At 40.0% G+C, this 21,446-nt stretch overlaps 1 protein-coding gene across 1 annotated transcript in view; it reads right to left on the bottom strand.

The window, feature by feature from the left end:
- The window catches only part of LOC137802623 (glutamate receptor 3-like), a 60,063-nt gene extending 39,428 nt beyond the window's left edge, over window positions 1–20,635 (bottom strand). Inside the window, 4 exon segments of the mRNA XM_068600633.1 lie at window positions 6,934–7,173; window positions 19,545–19,703; window positions 20,109–20,216; window positions 20,219–20,635. Of these exon segments, the coding sequence (XP_068456734.1) occupies window positions 6,934–7,173; window positions 19,545–19,703; window positions 20,109–20,216; window positions 20,219–20,264 (553 nt within the window). The 5' untranslated portion in view covers window positions 20,265–20,635.
- Window positions 20,636–21,446: the final 811 nt, after the last annotated feature.

Genomic DNA, 21,446 nt, shown 5'->3' on the forward strand with positions numbered 1-21,446 from the left:
ATGTTGTTGATAGTTACAGATATGGTAAAAATGATTGATCAAGCTTCAAGCTGCTTATTGACAAGATTTCAAGATGTCGCAGATCTCAAATACATTTTAACACCCCTATAATAAACAAGTAAGTAAGATGAACGTAAACGCTTGCTCTTCTCTAAAGTAATTTCAACACACATTTAACTTTTGTCCTACTTTTGTTGACCATCTCCCACATTCACAATCAGATACACTGCTTATCCTGCAAAAAGTTGTTTTTCCACCTCTCACTTCCTGTCTGTCCTCTGGAGCTCATTAATAGGTGATGAGAGATCTCTGTGACTCAACGCAATACTGCTTATGGCAAATGACATCAACTCTCCAAAAATCCCAAAGCCCAAATCTCTGAGCTAGCTCATCATACTTCAACATCATCATACATAATGGCCGCACATCAGGGTGATTGAGAGAAAGTAGCTTTGGGCCATGAGGGTAAGGTGACAAATTAAAACTACACTAAAGCGTCTACTTAAGTCGGGTTGGACAATTTAACAATGCATTCCGGGAGACAATAACACTTCTCACACATATATATATATATATATATATATATATATATATATATATATATATATATATATATATATATATATATATACATATATATATATATACATATATATATATATATATATATACATATATATATATATATACATATATATATATATATACATATATATATATATATATATATATATATATATATATATATATATATACATATATATATATATATATATATATATATATATATATATATATATATATATATATATATATATATATATATATATATATATATATATACAATTTATACTGTGGTAGCAAGAATTCTTTATGTCTATTCTACATTTAGATTTTTGATGAATTGCTTTGGGTTGTCAAGTAAATTTCCTGGATTTGCCACTAAACACACTATTTATTCTAATGAACATGAGCACAAGCTCTGGAAGAGCAATGAAGCTGCGCTTGTATTGACTAATAGAATTCCATGTGCTTCACAATCATTGGCTCATGCACAGCTAGGTGGCTAGCAAGTGCACAGCACAAACATTATTACCCGACACTTACCACTTACTATACTTCTTACTATTCTCGTCCTTTCTTGATTATATTTTTTACTTTTAAAATGCAATGCTCTTGTCTGAGTTGATTAGGAGGGATCAGCTCCATAAGCAAAATCCTTGTTGCTGTTTAGAAATCTTTTCAAATTCGTTCAAACAGCAGAGTGTTTTCCACCAATTTTAACTTTGTAGCCATTTGCCAGATCACGCTTTGATGAACAATCTCTCCAACAATTTTCAAGTTTGATATCCCGATATAAAACTAAATTGTGATATAAAAAAAACATATATCAAGATCTTCTCCACATCACCCAGGCAGTATTGGTAAAGTGTTGGGCCACCACAAGCTGCTGTCTCTGGATCTAGTCTAAACTAAAGGGATGAACACCATTCTGCCAAAAGATATTCCTTTGTGGATGTTTTTAAGTTGGCGGGAGAGAGAGGCAACAGCACACAATTCATATTTTTATACTCCAACCTTGTCGTCAGTGTATTCTTACCCCTGCATGGAAGCATGTTTCTCCACTTATTTATTTATGTTTGTTGTTTAATTAGTCACCCACATACAACAATACTCTATGAGTAAAAGAAAACATGGAGGATGGTAAAATAAAAATAGATGAGAAACAGCTAATAGAGCTGAAAGCATAGAACGGTATGAGGGAAGTCAAAACTGTCCAAGGTCCTGAAACAGTGGTCTCTGCACTGTTACGCTGTCTTTTTATTTCCACTGCAATACGGGCTGCTTTACGCAAACTACACCAGAAAGCACTCAGAGCAATGATCCACATGTACATTTTCTGTCCACTTCTGCCAGTTTAACAATGTATGCATCCTAAACAGGTGCAGCATTAACTTTGTTCACGTACTGTATATTTAGCAGGTCACGTCGAGCTGCCCAGAGTACAGACTCTCTGTAATGAGGCCAAGTGCAACTTCCCTTTTCAAGCAAAGAACAAAGATTTAAGAAGTGACTGTTTAAAGTTATGTAACGCCTTTCTGAAGGTTGCTGTAGCTACAGTAGTGTGTTCACATCTCTGCAATGGAAGCCTGTCGGCCAATCTGTTCAAGGAAGACAATGTGTCTTAATGTTTGAAAGCAAGATTGTCCACAACAAGTAACTGAGCCATTTAAATCTCCGAGGTCTGTAACTTACAAATGATCTAAAGCCGGGAAATATTAGCATCATATTTTATAAATGCTCACTCCCTAGGCTGAAAAATGTTTGATATTCTGTATTCATAATTCATATAGATGAATTTGTAGGTACAATGAGTCCGACACTGCAGTGTTGAGCAGAAACTCTGCAGCTTACATGTTGTTTGATGTTGTTTTCAAGCTGCACTGCCTCTGCATGCGTGGATGAGCATGGATCAATTGGTGCCATTTTGGGCGTCTGGCAGAGCGCAGTGAGCGCTTGATAACAGAAGAGGTTTGGTTCATGCAGAAACACTACAGCTACCGCCTCAGCTGTATCTTCTCACCGAATGCACACAGCTCTTTGAAGTTTCCACCAGTGACGTCACCGCACACACACACACACACACACACACACACACACACACACACACGCTCACACAGCAGCTAAAACTGCCTTTCCAAACACACTCCATTCCCAGATGGCAATTTAAGGCAATCTGATTCCCACAGATAATCTTAAATTCATTCAACACAGAGTCAGAGAGAATTCTCAAAATCATGATGCCAAATAAACATGCTCTCTTTAAGAAAACAACAGAAAAGGAACTGTTCTCTTTTGAAAGTTTATACAATGTGACACAGTTCTGTCTAACCTTGGAGAATCTTTTTCTTTTTTAACTTTCAGGCTTGTGCTTTCTCGACAGTATGTTTTTCAGAATCCTTTGAAACACATCTTACAAAAAAAAGTACCTTTCAGACACTAGTTAGTTATTCTGTTACATGTGTATCCCAGTTGCGCTTGTCTTTGTTCTTTCTATGTTCTCTATGAGGTATAATAGAGTCCTTGAACAGGGAGGATAACAGCTCTCCTGAAACGGAGGAGATTGATTGATGGATCTTAATATTAGGGCCTGGGAGGAAAACAGTATTTACCCAGAGAGGAGGGGGGTCATGGCCTATTGATATATATGTCCATCTCAAAGTGAAGGTGCAGTAAGGTGTTCAAGGAGTGGAACAGCTGCTTTGTGCCGTACGGCCTCTCTCTCTATCCCACTCTCTGTTAATGAGCCTGTGTGCCTGACTGCTGAGTACAGCTCTTTAGCAGTGTGCAATTAATCAGACGTTTCCTTGCGGAGACGAAACCAACCAGACATTCAGCAGCCGGGCAGCGTGATTACACACCGAATGCAAATTCTCCGCAATCCTCATTTGTCGGAAGGGCAGAAGAATGCAGAAAAGGCTTCAGTTAAGGTTGTTAGATTGTAGTCCTTAATTTTAATGGCAACAAAAAGACATTTAGATCTAATTTGCATTATGTAGAGTTCATGAATCTGGAGGACATTTACTAAAGTGCAGTGCTTCAATACAATTTTGAGATACTTGGACGTTATTTGAGTTTGTCCATTTTATGCTACTTAATAGTTATACTGGGGGAGTGGGGAAAATATTATACTGATATTAATTTAATAATTTATTGAAAAGATAAAGTTAGTGAACAATTCAAGATTTCACACAATTTAAGACTGTAAGAACATATTTCTCATACACCAGACCAAGTACGGTCATAACAGCAAAACTCTTGTTTTGTGTTGGATTAAACAAGGATGTGTTTTATTTCTTATGAATTCAACTTTTCATTTGTAAAAGCACGATTGTGTGGTTGATTCTGTTTATGGGTACACAGTCTTGCTTTAAACCGTCCAACACTGTATACACACTTACAAGTACAATAATGTACATGATAAAACACTGACAAGGGCCATTCTTCAGCATGATGCATAATCTTACATTTCATACTTTAAGTATCTTTTAGTTTTTCAATGCAGGCCTTTACCTCTGAGCACTTCTATAATAAATGCTACAAATGATAAGAAAATGAAAAAAGGCCAGAGACATTGCTTGGCAAAAGTAATCCTGTCAGTATCAGGAATGCAACAACATCTGCTTTACTGTGTTCATCAGAATACGTCGAGGTCATCATATTAAATGGAGGACATACTGTACTTTTCTTAATAATTTTTTTTTTTTATAAAACAACAGTTCTCAAAATCACCAACAAGTTATTCTGTCTGTTGAGTCTTTCTGTAGAAATGTTGGACTTTTTTTCTTTTGACATCAGTCACATTTTTGTTATCGTAGAGACCGCTTGTCGAAGCCATGAAAAGAAATGTAGCCAAAACTCAATTATATGCAAAACATGTTTTGGTCATTTAAAATGTCGCTGCTGATAATCAAGCAGGGTTGGTTCATTATTAGGATTCATTTGAAAATTGGCATTATTTTGACAAGCATTATTGCACTTTTAAATTGTACTAACTGGCATGAATAATGTGGTAAGCAGTATATGCAATTTCTAGGAAACTATGTAAATAAGAAATAACCTGGTGTGGTCCTATTTCAGGGGCCAGCTGGTAATGCCCAGATGTTTCTCGGTTCAAGAGGTATTTTCTGCCAAAAGCCATTAGTCTGTTTAATGAGGATGTTTCATAGCCTGTACATCCAGGAGAAATAGGTGACGATGCACTGCGGCAGATAAACGTGTCTTTAATGACCCATGTTTGTGAAGGCGTAAAGTCTTTGTTGCTTTCTTGGATCTCTGAAATTTCTTCAATTTCCCCTTTTGTATCACTTATATTTGTCAAACAATTAATTCTTCTAATGAGACATGAGCTGCATGAAACAGAAGCAGACTCCTAATCTGACCGGAGAAGCTGCGAGAAACTCAAATTTGAGAGACACATTAAAGATGACAGTAGTATTTGACGGTTTATGCATGGTTACATTAAGTGGTATCTCTGGTCATTTTATTTTCTATTACAGTCAAAATCCTGTCACACAGATACCTTTTTGATGAAAGTTCTACCTTGGGGCTATATAAAAAAAGAAATCCTCTCATGGGGAGTGATGAAATGGAGGACAGAGTCCACTTCCCCATGATAGACAGCAGTTTTCATTTTAATGATTTCTCAAATTTCAAACTGACTTTAAGATGCCTTTGTGTTTGTTGTGATAAAAGGCTCTGGTCAGTGTCTTGTTGTGGAACAGGCATTACACGTAGCGTCGTAAAACGCCACGACAGCCTTTTACTGTCATATTGTTCCACAAACTATCAACAGTCACTCACACAAGCGTCTCTCGAGAACTCCCTTCAAGCTCCTCACTGGACTTAAATAGAGCCCTCTTGCTATAATGAAGATTAAACTGATATTTGGATGAGTGTCGGCTGTATTGCTCTAAGGCCTTGACGGGGAGGAGCGGTCTGGGACTGGCAGCCAGAATGGGACGGCTAACCAGCCTCTCAGCAAACACAAGCTGTGCAGCATTTGGGAATCCATCCTAAACTACAGTGTTTACACGACGTCAGAGTCACACTGTGGAAATGGGCAGAGTATTACAGATGGTTGGCCCGTCAGCCTAGACACAGCAGGTGAAGAGACCAAAAAAGAAAGTTACGAGCTCAAAGGGCTCCATCAGGGAGCACTTATGAGAAGGGTCATTGTGCCCAAGAGAGGCTATAAACAGCTTAATCATTTTATCTCAACCACAAAGTCAATCAATTATCAGCTTCTACAATCACCATAAAACCACCAAAACAAAGAGACATATCAGCCAGCCAATGAAAGCGAGGTCCCCTCCCACATTGAGAGCACTAACAACCTCTTTCGTTAATGAGGTCAAACATGGCTCTGAACATATACATTACGCTCATGAAAGTGTTGCTCTTGTCTTTGTTAGAAAACTTTCAAGAAGCTCTTTTTTTTGTCTAAGACATATAGATGTTTATATAAAAATGGACAAAATTGCTCTGTCAGAATGCGTTTCATGACTTAGGTGATACACCCACCTGAACTGGAGATATATAAAGTGAGGTGGAGGAAGTGAAAAAGGAGTGTTCTTGTCCTAGAAATGCTCCATGTCAGTTTAAAAATACTTGCAATGCACAATTCTGAACGGTTTTGGCACATTTAGCAGCAGAGACTGCATCAAGAAAACCTACTGAGTGATTTGAAATAACTAAAAAACAAAGCATACACAAACAAACACAAATGGAAGCACATCACACATATCTTTGCTGCCAAAAACAGTACATGGCCAGCTTGTGGTCCAATCTACACAGACAAATTGTTGTGCCCTTTCTTAACTCAGCCTCTCCAGATGCTGACCCTCAAGAGGACCACAAAGACCCAAGTCTGTAAATAGTTGGCCTACATGAGGGAAGCGGGCGGCCATTAAGCAGATGCAGAAGTTACAGTATGTTGTGTTCTGTCTTTATATAATCCAATTAGAGCTAAATGATAATCAGAGGGGATTAGAGGCTCAGGCGGCTGGAGTTGTACTATGGCGGCGGATCAGCAGCACCTGTGAATGACTCATTCCTCCGAAGCGAGGAGCTATTGACTGCAGCAGGATTCAGTCACATAGAGAGGTAATTTAGGATCATTACTGGCATAGATTAAAATGTATCAGACCATTTAGGATGAAGATTTGGGATGAGGGATTTACATATTAAAGACTGATCACATACACCGTATAATAACACCTCTGCATGAGCAAGGCTTGGCGTGCCAATTACTTTTTCCACTTTCTCGAGCAACGAGATGTTCTGCACTACTCCTCTGAGTCCAGCCGAAAGCTGATGTTTCCATAGCTGTGTGTGTGTGTGTGTGTTACTTTCCAAGAGGGCCGCTCTTACCTCTGTCAGTGTCGTAAAGGTAGACAAACTTCTCCCACTTGTAATGGTCCAGCAGACTGAGAACAGCTCCTCGCAAACCGGGCCTCATCTGGATGACAAACTGCACGTCAGCATCAATGGGGAAGCTGGGAGTAATGAAGGAGGTGTGCAGCGCCCCGCAGAAGGAGGTCAACGTGTTCATGGACTTCCTGTCGTAGAAGCCGAGGATGGCGTAGACTCCTCGGGAGAACTGGGAGCAGACTGGTGAGGGAGACAGAGAGCAGGTTTAGAACAGGGACCAGCACAGAGCCATTACTAATCATCTATTCTTTCAGACAGGAGGGATGCCGACAGACAGAAAACTGGACTTTCAAACAAAGTTAAGGTCAAAATGTCATAGCATACTGAAAGTTGAAATAGCTGAGTCCCCGAATGGCCAATGTGAGGGTAAACACTGTAATGCAAGATTGAGGTTCAGTGGGATTCTTGTTGGCATTAATCTTCCGAGTGACGCAGCGGTGATCTGAATAATTGGGTGCCATGTGGGATGTCTGCTCCCCATGGCCATGCTCTGCTGCCCGGTGCCCTTCACTTCTCCTTGGTCTAAATGCAACTGCTTGGGTAATCAACTAGAAATAATGGGGAAATCAGTGCATTGGCCACAGCTCTTTAATGGACAAATACCCTGAAACATGAGCATGCAAATGTGCAAGCGCCGGGCTGTACTGCAGTATAAATGATTTATAACAAGCCTTATCTGCCGCCATCTGCGGGCCTTTTGAACTGAGCTCCGGCCATAAACATTCAGTGTAGATTGAAATCCAGTCACTCTGTAAAAGTTCCACCCTTTAACATGCTGTATGAATTTAACTTGGAGTAAGAGTACACAACACATGCTAAATGAGTGCTCCACAGATAAACATTATCAGACAAAAAAATGGAATTACTTTTACCTCCACCAACAAGTCAAGTCACATTTTACATCCATCATATTATCCTATAAGATGTGTGTGAGATTTGTGTATTAGGCAGAGATGAACAGTGGACTACAGAGGTCTGGTATCACTTCTTTCTAACTCTGTCTTTCATTTACCAACTTGGTCTTCATCCTGAACTGACGCTGTCTCAAGTAACATCACTTAAAAGCCACAAAAGACTTTAAACAACCTTTCATATGTTTTTTTTCTTTCTAAATTAGTTCTCTTTTGGGAATTTGCAGGTTGAACTGCTCTTCAGAGAAAAAATGTCTAAAACTGACTCATCTGATCTGGTCAATTTCTGCAAACACAATTGTATAAATGCTACAGTTCTGTGATATCTCCATGTGTTACGGTGGTGTTCAGACATGCATACATACTTAATAGCTTGATTCAGTCTTTCGATGAGTCATTTTTATTATTCCTCTGTCCTTCAATTGGCCTTCATTTAAACTCAGCACACACCCCCGACCTGTTGATGTGTGTTGAAAGGCTAAGGTAACACTGGTTAAAATACCACACTAACACGCAATCACAGAAATAAAGCCTGTTTGGTATTACTGGTAAAAGGTAATGCCGTAATCTATAGGAAAATAATCTCCCAGGGCAGCTACACCATTGTTTTATAGCTGACGGACAAATTGTTCAACTTCCTTTCAGGGAATTAATAGGCCTTTCATAAACAGTTTAAAAAAAAAAGCTTCTCCCTTCATAATAAGACAAACGTTAGAGTGAATTCACCTCTGTTCAGTTTTGGCTTCGTCATGCTTCACAGCGGCTCTTTCAGCAGCAACACATTATTCGCCACAACACAGATTTTTTTTCAGATATTCAGCTAATGCTAATAAATGAAACAGAATAGAGGGCAACAATAAAATGAACACTTGTTACAACTGTATTCTCAAAATGGGAACATAGCTTTTTGTGAAAAAAAAAGACTACCTGTTCTGCTAAAAGACCAATGGAATCATATATTTGGGCTCATGGAGCAGTAAACACTAACCAACTGCGGTAAATTCCCCTGATCATGGTCCACAATGAAGATACGCATCATTTACTTTATTACAAAGGGAACGTGGAGCTATTTTTTGAGCTGCAGGCTCTGTGCATTTCTGCTCAGAATACAAACACACTTTCTATACATGATTAATATCCACCTAGAAAAAACCTTCCTCTCTTTCAGTCCTCTTCCATCTTATTTCCTCCATCACCTAACACCCACATCTGATTCTCATTACTGTTGCTTTCTACTGTTCACCCTCATCTATTTATCTGCTTCTCTCCTCTCGCCATCTCGTCCAACTTAACAGGTTGATGCAGCAGCTTCAGTATCTTACGTCTTCCTGAAACTCAAGGATTTGCAGTATTGAGGGTCTCTCCCACTGACAGCTGCAGGATCTTTTTTTTTTTTTAACTCTATCATAAAACTTGCTGATGTAGGGATGAACCTGTGGTGTATGTGTACAGCAGAGCCGAGTCTACAAAGTGAATTCTTAAAGCTCTATCGCTGAGGGGAAATAAAGGAGAGCTGCTGCCTTCTCCTGAAAAGAGAACACTGCAGTGAGAAAATTAAACTTTATGCGTACAAGAAAGTAAGAATGAGAAATATGATAGAGGAGGGCTCACACTGGGATGAGGAGGTGAGTTCTCTTGGACTGAGTCACTGGTGAGAGCCATGAGATTTGAGGGAATTGGATACAGCACTTAAACAAAGTGAGCACAGCGACTCTACGTTTTGTGACGATTACAAATAACCCATTTTCTGCGCGTGCTGCTGCCTGCTGGAAAGTTAGTTTTCAACTGCCGTCTGAGAGCAGTGCCTGCGGTGATACTAGAGGAGACGAGAGCAGCAGGACCTCCGTTGTCTCCCCCGAGTGAGAGAGAGAGGCTGTGTTGGTCTCAGCCACACGGGAATACCTGTCTTGTCCCAGGGTCACATGATCAGTAAGAGAAGGCAGAGGACATGGCACAGACGTGCAGCCGCAATCCCAAAATGACCGACGTATACAAGATGGGATCAAAGAGAAACTAGAAACACTAAATACATATTCGCCAAGTACAAAATGTGCAACGGCACAGCAGGCAGTTAAACAAGCTTCTGTAAAGCCTGTTTCTTAATTCTGTCTGCAAGCATGAAGACCACTCACATCTATTCAAAGCCTTACACAGAAAATCCTTCATACATGTGTTACACTGTACTAACTACATCTGTACGGTCTCTTTACTGCGCTATTGCTTGAAAGCATGTGAATTACTTGCACCTTTCAAAGATAATAGCATGACCCATCAACAAGGCTAAGCGTCTGCAGTCATGCTGGCGGCACTGTGTGGATGTACTGTTGAGTGCACAGTGGTGCGTTAAGCAAAATGCTAATGCTAGCCTGCTAACATGACAACATGGTAATGCTTAGTGTGTAATATGTGTATGATCACTATCTTTTCGTTCAGCGTGTTAGCATGCTACCATCAGCGCGACATAAAGAGTCAGGAGATTACCAAGGTTATTACATTCAATGTCAAGGGGAACATGAATATTCTAAAGGCAATAGTTGTTAAAACATTTCAATGAAGCCACAATGTCAAATTTATGGTTGAGCTAGAGGAAAAGTGTATTATCAAAGTCCTTAGAATTCATCATTTGAAACCACTGCTGTTTGTACACAATTTCATGACAATCGAGTAGTTGTTGAGATATTTCAGTTTGGACCAAAGTTAGTCATGATGACTGAATCTGGTCTCTTGTGCTGAACAGTTACTTAAAGACACTGAATTAATCTGAACACTAAGAAGGCCAAACACTTAGACAGGATGACGCTCACAAGCCTACAAGCCGGTAGGTTTGTAAATCCATTTAGCTATAAATTCGCTCTACTGTTTGTAATTGCGGAACAAAAAATCGAATGCCAAATAATTCCTATCTTCATTTGGATCTGTAGAGATTTTTCCATCTCTACTGACTATTAACATCATACGTTAAATGAACCACAATGACAATTTCATACTGCAGTAATTTGTGTCATGTCCTCTTTGTTCTTACATCAGGTATCCTCTGATATCTGATGTGGGGTTCTGTAACCTCTGCATTATTTACATCTGTGGAAAGAACTGTGAACGGTCAATTACGGTGATACATTTCCCCATCCTGCCACACAGATTATCTCCTATTTAAGCCAGTTCAGTATAATACTTATTTTATTAACTTTAAAGTAATGAAGATCTCTTTCGACTTAAAGTGGATCTTCTAACGAGATTACGAGGCTTGACAGAGGACGCAAACACATTTTGTGAATGTACTGACTCGGCAGATTCAGTGTTTCCTTTTCAAAATGAACAGGGCAGCTAGGCTTCAATATCTTCCGAATGATGTTTGCAAGGTTAAAACCCACAACCCGGATCCCTCCCCTGTCATTCCAGGTAACATGCCTGGACATGCTTCCTTTGACTTCTGCCAGCCACTGTTTAGTGCGTCAGCCACGGTTTAGCGCGTCAGCTGGACAGGGTGTACAGGGATGTTGTGGGAATATCTCAGGACTGTGTCTGACACCTGAGCAACAACACATTATAGAAAATTTCCAAACAGCTGTAGTCATGTTACTATCAGAGGTCATAAAGTTCACAAAGAACCAATTTTCACCCTCAGTAATTCAGTTTCTGCTTTAACAGAGGGGTGGCGGGGCTCAAGCCCTCCCAGCATGCAGTGGGCAGCATGTAATGAAATATTGGAGAGGTTGGATAAACATATATAATCACCCAGTTTGGGTATTGTGGGTGTATGGTATTGGATTAATTTATAGAAATCATTTACTATTCTGTAGATTCCTTGTGATCTGCAGGTCTTTGGAAAGGCACGCCTACTTAACAATAGGATTTGTTTTTCCAGCTCATAATGCAGCGACACCGAAATAATTTAGTTAGCCCTCAGGCTAACTTTCCAATGCAATTGTTGTGCACAGGCATATAACTTTTTGAATTAGCATGAGTTGCTGCATGTTAAATAAAAGGCCAAGCTGGAAAACATACATTCTTAAATCACAGAAATATTACAATTACATTTGAACAGCTGAAAAAGCTGAAAGTACTGTGAAAGAGTTATTATTGTAAGACAAAAATAAAAGACAATCCCTTGCCTGGACAACGCCTTGGTATCACACAGAAGCCCTCGCCCTTAAGCATACCCTGCTTTATAATCTATTTCACTCTCAATGAGACAATAATTTAATAAATGAACATCGTACTGAATTGAGGAAGGCTTGAAACTAGTGATTGAGATCATAAATTCCTGTTCACAATGTTTTACTGAGGTAATAAATCAAGTGAGACTCTTATATAAAGAGTTGCCCCCTGTTGGCTATTAGAAATAATGCAATTATTCCGCATTAGCTTCACTTTACTCAGAAACGGAGATTGCCGCCTGTTAGCGAGTTCTACTTCTTCTCCTTCTACTGCGTTCACAGGCGGGTCACAGCCATGGGATTCCTAGAGTGAGAACTTCTCACCAAATTAGTTCGCTCCAAACCAGTTGATGGCACCTAATCCGCATTTCAAAAGATAGCATACATTTAGCTTAGCAATTGAATGAAAACACGGCAACTGACAAATAGTACTGCATTCATTGTGCTATGTAAACATTAAAGCAAACATTTCAACTGTTTATCATTTTACCTTAGCATGTTATCATTTGCTAAATAGCGTTTAAGATAAAGTACAGCTGAAGCAGATGGAGATATCATTAGTTTTGCAATCAAATTACTTGGCGAATCCATCCACTAGTTGTTGAGATGCCTTGGTCAAAACCACACATGCAAAACTGCAGCTGACACTAGAGGAAATGTCAGAGGATCACCAAACTTCATTAACATTCATCCTCTTGGCACTAGAAATGTCTGGACAAAATGTCATGGCAATTCTTCCAATAGCTGTTGAGATATTTCAGTCTGGAACAAAGTGGTGGACCGACTGACAGACTGACGTTGGTTGAGCCACTAACATGGCTGATTAAAAAGATACCACATGCATCATGCATGTTTATGAAATTGCATATGAGTATTGAGTTGTGACTCCATCTAATCTAGTTTGAGTTTAATAAGCTGCATTATATTTAAAGGCTTGTCAAGATGTGCTCATTCAATTTAACCATTAAAGTAAATGTTTAAATGATCTCTGTATTGTGACATTTAAGCGTTTCATATTTGTATACGCATTACAGTCTGCATTGTTGTGCAATTCTTCCCAGTTGACCAACCACAGAGAAAGCAGAGGGCATATAGTCTTGAGTAGGTGTTCCTCCTGAGGCAGTGTGGTTGCATGTTGGCTGGAGTTCCCTCTTCTCTACAGATTACAGCTTTGTGAAAGCACACGTTTTCTTCCAGCGGGTTACCCCCTGCAGATATTCATTATACACAAAAATCGGGGCACCACTGTTGGATTAGCCCTAATCTGAGAAATACAACTGGATTCAACCCACATGCTAAAAGAACTTGACTGAAGGAAATCTACAGCAGCAATACACAGAGATGGCCTGTGGCTATTGGAGTCTTGTACGGAAGAATACACTTTAATATTTCACTGCCGCGCAGTAAAAGCACTTCTAACACTCCACCTACACATGTTTTGCATATACTGTAAAAACATCATCCAAGGACCACTAAGAGAAACAGATACAAATACAACAAACTCAATTTGAAAACGATGTAATTCTGTAATACTGCAAAGGCGACTAAAACACACAAAGGAAAGAGGTGGAAAATGATAGGACTCTGTAGGAAAAGTAGTTTCAATAAACTCATTACTACATCAAATGATTAATTCTAGTCCATTAAATTAATTTGTTTTATTGAAAATGGATTATAAAACAACTTTTTTCCCAATTCATTAACTCTAATCATCTACTCTGGTGCTTAGTTTAGTAAAATACTGTGACACAAATGTCAAATAAAAAGTACAAATAATTAACGAATGTGGTTTGCATTCTTTCATGTAAATTTAAAGCCCTGAAAACCCTGAAGCATTTAACGAGATTTGACTCCTGAACATTCAACAGCTGAGGCTCATCCAACTTTTCCAAACCTATAAAAGCAGCACCGCTAAATTATTCACTGTCACCAACGGCATCTTTGGTTGTCTTTCTCGCGATTCTGTGTAGTTCACAGCTCGTTGTCTTTGGATAATCTCAGGTAACATTTAGTGAATAACAGCAGAGCGTTCAGAGACAGCCTCCCTGAAGGACATTGTGTAAGACTGCAACAAACTGCTGCAGCATCACTGTAGCTTGTCAGTAGTGATCACCGTCGCTCTGTTACAGCGCTGACATGTACGCACATTCTGATGCACAGGATGAAAGACTAACTACACATCTCCAGTGGCTTGGCCCCAAACCTATTCAGTGCTATTCCGCCATTTTACAGCTTCATGACCATTTGAGGAAAAACAGGAAACATGATTATTTCCCACGATTGCTGTGCTAAGAACCTATGTGGCCAAATATATTTAGCTTTTCACACTTGACTGACTGATGTTTTCAGACAACTGATAGATGTATAAGCCACTGTTGGAGTTGTAGCCATACTCCCCTGGTCAAAGAAAACTCATGTATTTATGCTGCATGATGACCCATGAGTGTAGTGTTGCCCCGCAGCCATACACCCTAAAAGCTCTTGTTAAACGAAGGGTCAAAGCATGTATTCATGTCAGTGAAAGTATCGGTTCGTAAACGGCATTGCCTGCAAGTGAAGTGACGCTTTAGTGAGATACAATTACAGTAAAGACATTCTGAAAGCTTTTATGTTGTTATTATGCTCCCCAATGAGAGCGCCGTGACAAATCTGCGGATGAGGACTTGTCAACTTGGGGCAGCTCATCCAAACTGACAAGACTCTGGCTGTAGTGGCAGTAACCCAGATATTTTTATCATCGTGAGAAAAGGACATGCTTTCTGTTCAAGGGCTCCGAAATCAAGAGGATCCATTTCAAGCTTTCAAATGAAACACAAACATACAAGATGTCGGTTTGTCCAAATATCTAAGCGAAGGTGGTGAATACGATGAATATGAAGTTTTGATCATTGCTCATTTAGGTGCTTGTGCATTATTCATGATTTGTCGGTTTCAATGAGTTCTCAGAGTGATGATGGATCCAAGGTCATGAATTGTTTAGTTATGTTCCTGCAAGTTTGTTTTAGTAACTATAGCAAATAATGTGTGAAGCATTGACTTTTAGATAGGATAATATTTTCAAAAGCTCAAAACTCCAATTATCCAACAAGTGAAAAATATCCTCTGATGAGCTTTATTTATTTTCTTCCAGAAACCACACAGCTTCTGAAATGATGGCTTGGTGTGACTTGTTGTGTTCGTAAATACTTATAGGAATAATTAGACATTTTGTGAAGTACACAGAAGTCTGAGAGAAAAATATTGATACCGCTTGTTTGTACAGTAAATATACTCAGTTTACCAAAATTACAGGAATTGGGGAAACAGCTAACTGGGCTCAGTCATAAAAGGAAACGCCGACCGGTAACTAGAAAGCTTATGAATTAACATGTGTTTTCGCTGGTCGCCTGGCACCACAACGTGTCATTTTTGTATTCTAGTTTCTGGAAGTACACAAATAAATTACAACATTTAAATTAGTGAATTTTAGAGGTTCTGGGAGTCGGATTTTGTTACCTTTGGAGCGCTTTTTCTCTGTTTTCAGTCTTAATGCTGGCTATAGCTTCACATTTAGCATTTGAGACTTGTCCCAATCTTTTCATCTCACTCTTCACGATCCTGTCCTTTATTACTAAAAACGCATCTTATCTTGATTTATATTTTACACTTTAAAAGTTTGCCGATGTGTGCTGCTGCTCCTCCGTGCCCGGTCTGCGCCGTTTCTATGCCAACAACAAGGCAAAGAATAATAGGATGGTTTGAGCTCATACCATCAGTATTGTAAGCATACTTTTTCACATTCCAAGACTGCAAACAAATAAAATGTCCTTATTTGGACACATCTTATGAGTCAATATATTCACCATAGTCTTCATAATGCAAAAGAAGAAGTAGAAGAAAAAGAGGAGGAGGATGAGGAGGAGATCTGGCTGCATAAACTGGTCTATGCTGCATTAGTAGGACTGTCCGTTGCCTACACAGTGAAGTGCTCTAACATTAGCCTCTGTCTGCAGCATCACACTGGTTGAGTCACAGCAGAGGGAGGATAGGTGGCTATAACAAACGCTCTAATAAGGAACACACTGTCACATTGACATTTTATTGAATTAAAAGTTCATCTCTGGAGAAATTCTGGTCTGACTAGATTAATGCGGCTGCCACTATAGGCACGATAATTAAAGGAGGAAGGGCTTTAAAACGCATGATGTGGCTTTTTAGGTTGTTTATTTTATATCGCGCAGCTCTTGAAACATCTACTGTAACTGTAACATCTCCTTCACCAAATCCCAAAAACTATAATCCCACATGCGCTTCCTCATGTCCAGCAATCTGTATCCGCTGTCTCTTCCTGCCCTGACCTCGGTCTTAATGGATACAACCTTCCCATTTCTGCAGTTATGCACACAATCTGTCCTGCCCTGGGGCAGGGTGTCACATCAATACCTCCTGCAGCTTCCCTCCAGCCCGCCACAAATTGGTGATATAATAAACAAAACAGCGCACTGAAGTTCTCTTTGTTGGCTTCAAATCAATCATGTTGCAATGGCTGGGAATAGTTTGCTGCAAAGTATTATTGGCTGTTTACAGGTTTGTTTGTTTCTATACAAGCATCAAACTGAAGATTTAGTGTCTCTGGCCCGAGGAAGTTAGAGAACAGCCTTAAATTAGTAGAGAGATAGAGAAAATGAAAGCTTGGTGAGGATTGATTTTTCCATACTGGAGCACAAACTGGAGCCACACACACACACACACACACACACACACACACTGCTGCTGGACTATAGCCTACCACCTATTGATCCACACTGCCAATAACACAGTCATTTGCCATCAGGGATTTGTAACAATCATTACATACTGACCCAGCTGGAGGACAGCAGTGTTGTCCTGCTTTATTCCATTCAGGGGCTGTACAACCAACGCAACAAAGGAGCTCTGAGCAAAAAGTATTACCTTTTATCTATACGATATACAAGAGTTTTGTAGAGAGTCCCCTCTTAACACTTGTTCGTCTAAAAATCTATTATAAAAAATAAATAACAATGTGAGCTGTAGGAAAGTACAGCAATGACTCACCTGTCATTCTTGCCAGAATAGAAATGTGTCAAATCATAATCATCACTTTCATTTGTTTCATCAACACCTGCAAGGCAAGCAGGGCATTATGCAACCCAGACTACTAAAATAAGAATAATGGAGTTGGGTGCATTTTCAAGCCATGTCTTAGTCACAAGCTGGCCCAGCTGGTCTGCATAATGAGCTGCTCACTGGTCTCTTTCAACTGGGAAGCTTCTAGCTTAGCTTGCATTAGTTTATCTCGCCAAAATGAATCCTACTGATTATCTTGTTTTTATTATTATCCTTTAAATTGGTTTAAATCCCTGCTAAAATAATATATACTTTGTTATTATTATGGTATGTCTTTTTTTTATTTTACACTTGATGTAAAAACACAAAAATCTTAGTTCATAGATTAAGAAAGGAAAGATTTAAATAATGATTTGTGGTAATCAAAAAAAGGAAAGACTCAGCCATGCATGATATAACTTTGTAGGTCAATACGGGTCATTTTTTTTTACCCATGTTGTGCATTAGAAGGGGTTTGCATAGCTTGTGTAACAAAGGGTTGAAGAAGAAAAACTTTAAGCTTCTTTGGGAAGAAAAATGGATTCAGATTTACTCAAAAAGAATCCTGGCTGTGGCCTGAATCTTTAATAGGTGCATCAATCAGAAATATACAGTAATTGCTATTTTAATTCAACAGGTCTCTTTTTTCCAGGTTAACTCAACAGTGTCTATTAAGCAGGAACACAACTGTTTTGTTCCATTCAAAACCTTGTATAATAGCAGAAGATAATATGACAATATTACAATCCTCTAGATTAAATACAGCAAACCCAAGAGAAACTCATCTTGACTTTAACCCATGGGTTAAAGATGAGTTTGTCATGTTTAACCATGGGTTAAAGATGACTGGAGGGAAAACAGCTCATTGGCACTGTCACAAGAATTGTTTCTTCTGGATGAGTGATTTTATATAATAGTTTGCTTTTGGACAAAAAGCAGGTTTGTGTTTTACACCTGATCTTGACAAGCCAAGCGTGTAATATTCATCTCTCCCTCAACTGCTGAAGTGCCCTTGAGCTAAGCGCAGACGCCGCAGTCGCACCTATATAATCACTCAGCGGCCGACAGTGCAAGGCTGTGGTCGAACCGCATCAAGATGTGTGTAAACCTTCGTCGCTCTTCAACTTCTCCCCGTGGCCACTGCTGACTCTCTGCTGCTTTCAGCAACAACTACATCACCTCTTTAAGTCGAGCCCTAGATGTACAAGGGGCAATTGTGTTCAATTTTCCTCTCTTTTTTGGCCTTTTTCTCACTTCGTTAGGTTACACAGCCGTCTCTTTGGCAGTTGACAGGGCTTGGAGAGCTGATCCTTAAGCGTGAAGTGTGAAGTGCAGTTGGTGGGAAGAAGGATAACAAATTAATTCTCCAGGCAGAGCTTGGTGCCCCACATGGCAGAGGATTGACTGGTAGACCAATTATGAAGCCATCTCACACTCCACAGCTCTTCCTATCAAATCCATTATGTTTGTAAAGATGACTACATGGATTACAGCATGTTGCAGTTGATACAGTAGGCTATTTATACATCAAAGGTGTAGAAAGAAGACTTTACTCTACTGTGCTGCCGGTATATCCATAGGAGATATTTTATATGATCATCAAAGGGATTGCCAAACAAATAGCCTGATGGACCCAAACACATGGACAGTTTGATAACAGCCCAAAGATGGCTACTGTGCTGCATTATATTAAATAATATCAAATGACAATTATATGTTTTCATTCGACAGTGGAGAGACAGAAAGGTTTATGGAGAAAGACAAGATCAAATGCAACAATTTGCATGCTACAACCAACTTAACCAGTCGCCATATAACTGGCAACCATTGCCAAAGCCTTTATTGGATGTCACATCCAGATACTACAGCAACCAGAATAGCAATGTTTGTTTTCCCTACTTTCAAGTATACAGTCATCTAAGTGCTGCTCATCAGTGTCTCTGGAATTACTGAATTACTCAGTTTACAAAATCATTGTGTTTGGCCAATTACAGGCCCCATCATGCTCATCCAGCTGGTGAGTTTTGGATGGCATGACAGAGGAGTTTTTGTATTAGCTCAGACCCATGGCAGGTGTCTTTTTTTTTCTTCTTCACCAAATCCATTTTATTCAAACCAATTATTCACACCAATTTCAGCTGATACACACCTGTGCAATATTCCTATTGGCCAATCAGACACTTACACCAAAACACATTTCACATACTGCGTGTTTGAGTGTCAGCGTGCATAATTACTTCTGGCTCGCAAGCAATTGCATTTCTTTCTTCTTCTTTTTTTATTTTTTTTTTTTTACCATAAACAGTGAAATCATGAGGGCTTTCTGCTGTTCTTATGCATAGTAATTGCTCATCGACCTGTTCATGTAACTACTCACAGGCGTGTGTGACAGAGAAGCTGTTGGAGGACTCCAGGTTGTCAACATTGTAGTTGAGGTGGAAAGGTTTCTCCGTCGCATTCTGGTTGGTGTTATACAGCTGGACAGCGAACCTGAAGGCGCTGTGCTCCTGCACCGTAGAGCGCATGAACAGCCCGCCTACAGGAAAGAAGATGTCACATGTAACAGCTCTGACTGTGACCAACATGCATAAAGAATGCACTTTCTTTTTACTCTCGTGGTCAAGATATTAGTACAATATCTGACAAATAATTGACCAGTTTATCTTAAGTAAGGAAGCAAGGAAATTAACGCGTTAGCCTATTACTCACTACATAAAGCACTGCAGATACTGAAACGTTTGCACTATTTGGATCAACTCTATTTTCTTTTTCGTAGCAAGTCTCCGACAAAGAGGCGCAGGAGCCCACAACCTTCTTAGAAGTGAACTTGGTAATGAATTATGCAAATGACCTCATCAGTGCGATGTGCGGAGACGTGTCCTATTTAGACCATGTGAACAAAGACATGGACATGTAGTCAAGAGAATTCCATTGAACTTACCAATGTTGATCTGGTTCGGAAACCCTGCCAACGAGTCCCCCCAAAGATTCAATAAAACCAGGACTGTCGCTATTGTGCGATGCCACATTTTTCTCCGGGAAGTGGAATCAACTCCTGGTCTGGATGTGACAGAGGGAGAGCGGGGAGAAAAACCATGTACACGGGCTTGTACGCAAAGAAATCCACAAGATGCGGCGGGTCTCTCTCACTCACTGCGTGCACCCACGCTGAATGTGTGCCAGCGCAACTGCAGCGTCAGCCCTCTTCTGCTGCTGGAAACCTAAATCCAGTGTTTTATCTCAAAGATGGAGATGGCGGGGGAGAGAAAAGCGTATCTCCTTACTGTGGATGAGGACCACTGAAAAGGGCCAGTGAGAGCGCGAGAGAGGAAGGAGAGACAGAACGAGAAGAGGGAGGGAAGGGATGGGGGAGGAGGAGGAGGAGGAGGAGGAGGGGTCGGGGTGGGGGGGGGGACGTTTATCAAACTTGGTCTGACGTTGAATTATAATAAGAGCAGCCTCATCTTCCTCCTCACGTCACTGCAGAGTTGGCGTGTGAGGCGGTGTAGCCTCTGCCGGGTGTTGGTGTGTGTGTGTGGTGCAAAGGCAGAGCAGCACACACCAGCATCATCTTAGTATGGACCAATAGTACACTACTGACTTGTGTGTGTGTGTGTGTGTGTGTGTGTGTGTGTGTGTGTGTGTGTGTGTGTGTGTGTGTGTGTGTGTGTGTGTGTGTGTGTGTGTGTGTGTGTGTGTGTGTGTGTGTGTGTGTGTGGAGGCCATGCACGTCTCCATCTACCCTTTTTTTTCTTCTCAAATGCATCTTGTCTCCCTCCCCGTTGTGATCAGATGTGAAGCTGCACTCTTGCAGCAGTCGTCCTGCACACCAGCAGCATAAGTAGGCTGTCCCCTGCAGGTGTTTGAGGGCAGAGAGTGGGAGCTAATTAACTGATGTATCCTTGTTTAAACACTAGTTGCCACAGTGTCCTCACTAATGCTTTATATGAGAATTTTAATTGACTTACTTTTGTTGACTTACACATCTAAGAACCATTATTATGTAGTGGTGTGTTTCTCAGTGGTAAAAAATAATAATTACAACGGTAGCAAAAAAAATGTTTCCTCAGCTATACTTTAACCAAATAATCTCCGACTTACTTCATCATTCATATGAAGTGAAAACATTTCAACATATATTAACAATGTACACTTGAATGCACATTATTGACACATGGCAGCAGAGGCAACTTTCTGTAGTAAAGGATTTTCACAGTCCGTCTATATACATTAATGCAGGCACTGTGTCGTATTGTTGTCAGTGTTGCATTAGCCAGCA

This window comes from Clinocottus analis, unplaced genomic scaffold (assembly GCF_023055335.1).
Source record: "Clinocottus analis isolate CAN_PGR_092001 unplaced genomic scaffold, fCliAna1.0.p SCAF_5, whole genome shotgun sequence".
Classification (NCBI taxonomy): Eukaryota; Metazoa; Chordata; class Actinopteri; order Perciformes; family Cottidae; genus Clinocottus; species Clinocottus analis.